At 38.7% G+C, this 4,207-nt stretch overlaps 1 protein-coding gene across 1 annotated transcript; it reads right to left on the bottom strand.

The window, feature by feature from the left end:
• Positions 1-245: 245 nt before the first annotated feature.
• On the bottom strand, positions 246-1,208 carry LOC141516724 (olfactory receptor 10Q1-like). Its single transcript, XM_074227716.1, has one exon. The coding sequence runs from the start codon at positions 1,206-1,208 to the stop codon at positions 246-248; it is 963 nt and encodes a 320-aa protein (XP_074083817.1).
• Between the last annotated feature and the right edge of the window lie 2,999 nt (positions 1,209-4,207).

The following is a 4,207-nucleotide window of genomic DNA, read 5'->3' as shown; positions in this document are numbered from 1 at the left end:
ATACAGGGAGCATGGTGTGTCATTTTAAATGTGGCTAAGGTTGTTCATGAAAATTTTCCTTTTAATCCCCATTTGCTCTCCTAAGTAGAGAGCCTCAAAAAAAGATAATGGTGATATGAGACCTAATTAATCAGTCAGTTGACAAACCTTTATTAAGCAAATACTATGAAACAGAAGAATGTAAAGAAGTATAAATTATAGAAAATTATGCATTGGAGTTGTTTCTTATCACCCTTTTTCTTCCTTCATAGATTCTCAGAGGCTGCCTTTTTGCTCATGGCTTTTTTCAGAGCATTTTTGACATCCTTGTTCCTTAAGGTATAAATGATGGGGTTGAGAAGGGGAGTGACAAAGGTGTAGACTAAGGCAAGATACCGATCCTCATCCGCAGGGGTGCTTGATGGAGGCCGAAAGTAGACCATGCTAACACAGCCATATTGTAACAGGACCACAGTGAGATGGGAAGAGCAGGTGGAGAAGGCTCTCTGGCGACCCTCAGCAGAGGGGATGCGCAAGATGGTGATGGCAATGAAGACATAAGAAATGCAGATAAGCAGGAAGGGGGTGGCCAGGACAAGGATGCTGATCACATAGAGAACAGCTTGTGCCACATGAGTGTCAGCACAGACCAAGTATAGCACAGGTGGTGCATCACAGAAGAAGTGGTTGATTTCCAAGATGTGCCCACAGAAGGGCAGATTAAAGACCAATGCAGTGAATGACAGGGAAAGGAAGAGGGCTAGGCCCAGGCAACCAGCCACCATTTGAGTACACAATCGTGGGGTCATAATGAGAGTGTATTGCAGGGGATGACAGATGGCCACATAACGGTCATATGCCATGACAGCCAAAAGGAAGCAATCAGTGCTACCAAGGGTGCCAAAAAAGAACAACTGGGTTGCACAAGCAGCAAATGGGATGGGTTTCCTCTTTCCCATGATGTTAGCGAGCATCAATGGTATCAATGTAGTGGTGTAACAGATCTCCAGGAAAGAAAGGTTGGAAAGAAAGAAGTACATGGGTGTATGCAGGTTGGTGTTTATATAAATAGTCCATATAATGGCAGAATTCCCACAGATAATCATTATATAGAGAAAAAGGAAGAAGCAGAAGAGGAGGGTCTGAATGTTGGGGGAAGAGGTGAACATTTGGAATACAAACTCAGTGGACCCAGATTGGTTGAGATGAATAGTATCAGAAGGAGACATGTCACCTATCAAAGAAAAATAGAGAATCAAGCCCCTTACATTATTTCCTTGATAATATCAGCATTCTCAACTATGTTTCCAATGTCATAGACTGATAATATTTTGAAATTTCAGCATTTATTAAGGATTTTTTTCTGAAGCAAGTTTCTCTTTGCACGTCAATTCCAGTGATTTGTGGAATGGTTGATATTTGGTGACCCCCTATGTTGTTCTCTTTCTTTTATGATCTAATAGTTTATATTATCAGAGCAAAACCCTACAAGTTGAGTCCACAGAAAAGGGAAGTTGAGTCTAAAGAGGTCAATAAATAGACTTCTAAGAGTAACCTTGACTAGTATAACCTTTAGCATCAATAATTATGAACTCACATTCTAAAGGATCTTCTCAATATTAATTAGGCAGTGGATATTAATTTGTTTTTTTTGCAAGGCAAATGGGGTTAAGTGGCTTGCCCAAGGCCACATAGCTAGGTAATTATTAAGTGTCTGAGACCAGATTTCAACCCAGGCACTCCTGACTCCAGGGCCAGAGCTTTATCCACTTCACCACCTAGCCACCCCTATTAATTTGTTTTTAATAGAAAAGACTGAAATTAGGAAAAAACCCTCTTTTGAAACCAAGAGGTATATCCTCTTTTCTGTACAATGGAGTCTTTGAATAATGTAGACCATATATTTAGAGTAGTTGGTGCAAACTATTCCCCTTGCAACCCAAGGACCTCCCCTCCCCCATTCAGTCTCACCCCCACACATAGACATATGCATGCACACACTCAACATGCAAAAGAAAAGTCCTTTGAGAAAGTCAACTCCAATTAAATTGAAAACGGTTCTGAGGTAGCCAAGTAGAAGATGTAAGTCATTCAATGATACCTTCTAAGTCTGGACACCTTTTCTTTACAGTCATACCCACTGAGATTACTTCCAGGAGTGATATAGTCAATGTACTTTGAAAAATACCTCTAATTCATTTGGACCAGCATCCTGTAGGATGTGGTCTAATGGCTTTAGAATCAATACGATGTTGGCTTAGGTCATACTAGCCAATGACTCCTGCTACCAGTAATCTCTCCTCATGTTGCCTATATCTCTAAACACTTGATATAGTACTTCTGATCTTTTGAATTCCACAAGTTTATCATTTGATTCATTCTGTCTTCAGATCAATAGTCACCTAAGATGATGAAAGAAAAAAAAAACGATATAAAACTTACCATGTCTTTTTCCTCTCAATTTGACCGGGTGAATATTCTTAGAAAGAAAATAGGAAAAAAGAAAATATTCTAAATAGACTTTTTTCCATTTTGCAGTGGAAAGTATGAGAGAAGATTTGATGTTTTGGTGAAGATTGTCTAACTAGGAAATTCTGAAGGCATGATTTCAGTCTAGTTCTCCTGACTCTAAGACCAATACAGTCAGAGTCTACACATAGGCCTAGAAGGGTGAAGCAGAGGAACACACAGAAGCAGATTAAAAGAAGAGGAGAAGGGAGAAATATGGCAGGCAGGAGAAAGAAGAATACCTGATACTTTTCTATTCTTGACCTCCATCTACCAACTTCAACTCACCGTGGAAGCTTGGAACTGTAGGGAGTGGCTAACCTCTTCTCTCTTCAATGTTCTAGGAGTCGTCGTGAGGGTGCTGGGGTTTCTATTAACCTTGGTCATGAACCAACATCCACTATATTTCCCATTGATAATGAGTCAATAAACATTGATGAGATTTCTCAAAAACACATTTCCTGGGAAGGTAGAGCAAACATAGAGGAATCTCCTTAAACCAGGGTTATTTGCCCACACACAGTGCTTTTGAAGATAATCCAGATTTAATAATGATTATAATAATGATGATGTTCATAATAAAGCAAACACCTTAAGGTTTGTCAAGAATTTTGTAAATATCTCATTTTGTCCTCAGAAAACCCTGGCAGTTAGATGTCATAATTTTCCCATTCTTTTAGATATATGAAGCAAGTAGAGGTTAAGTAACTTGCCTAGGAACACACAGTTTATTTGGCTTTGGCGGGATTTCTATTCAGGTCTTCCTGACTCTAGATTCAGCTCTTTATTCTCTTGCCACTCAACTTTGATATAAAGTTAGCCAAATACTCATGTTAAAAACACTTGAGACTCACAAGTAGGAGTCCTCTGGTCCCAGGGTCCTTTTCTACAATGACAATCCTTTCATTTCTTGAATACAATTGTCATATTTCATTGAAGTAACCACATAGCTAGGAGCTTATAGATGTGATTCTTGGATCCTTTTCTATTTCTTACCAGATATGTCATACTGGAAAAGACACATTGCCTTTCCAGGATTCATATCTACATGATGTGATGAGGTTGGAATGGGTTATCCATATGGTCCCTTTGAGTGTTTACTCCCATAATCTTATGATAACACCTTTTTTGAACTTTGGAAGGAAGGATACAGCATGTGCTTGGAACCATGTAGTTCTCTTCTAAATGATGAGAGCTCTTCCATTAGGCCATATAGATCTAAAATTGCTATTACTATGGAGGGCATTAGCATCCTCACAGTCATTTGGGTTTCCAAAGTCAATGTTATCAAGAACTCTTCATTTTCTCTCCCTCCCTATATCCACTTATTTTCCATTCCTCATTTATGCTTCATAACATCTCTTTCTTATGCTCTCTTTCTTCCTCAGACTCTGTTGCTACCATGGTACAGGTTCCCATCTTCTTAGGCTGCTGCAGTAGTGTGTAAGCTGATTTAATTGCAATAAATCTCTTCCCACTTGAACTCATCCTCGACTCAGCTTCCAAAGTGATCTTTCTAAAATTCAATTTCATTCATGAGACATTTACCTTTCCTCAAATCAGCTCTTATGACTTTCAATTGTCTCGAGAATTAAATGTTAAATCCTACATTTTTTTAAAAAAATATTTTTATCTTTATTTCTTCTTCCCTTTAAAGTCTTCATATACATTATAGATTCCCACATGTTCTGGGATCCAGTGACATCTTCCTCCTTTCTGT

Source organism: Macrotis lagotis, chromosome 3 (genome assembly GCF_037893015.1).
Source record: "Macrotis lagotis isolate mMagLag1 chromosome 3, bilby.v1.9.chrom.fasta, whole genome shotgun sequence".
In the NCBI taxonomy this organism is placed as follows: domain Eukaryota; kingdom Metazoa; phylum Chordata; class Mammalia; order Peramelemorphia; family Peramelidae; genus Macrotis; species Macrotis lagotis.
This window is presented reverse-complemented; position numbering and strand designations above follow the sequence as displayed.

Bases quoted from the DNA above. Each gene is read 5' to 3' on its own strand.
- LOC141516724 (XM_074227716.1), bottom strand. From the start codon at position 1,208: ATGTCTCCTTCTGATACTATTCATCTCAACCAATCTGGGTCCACTGAG.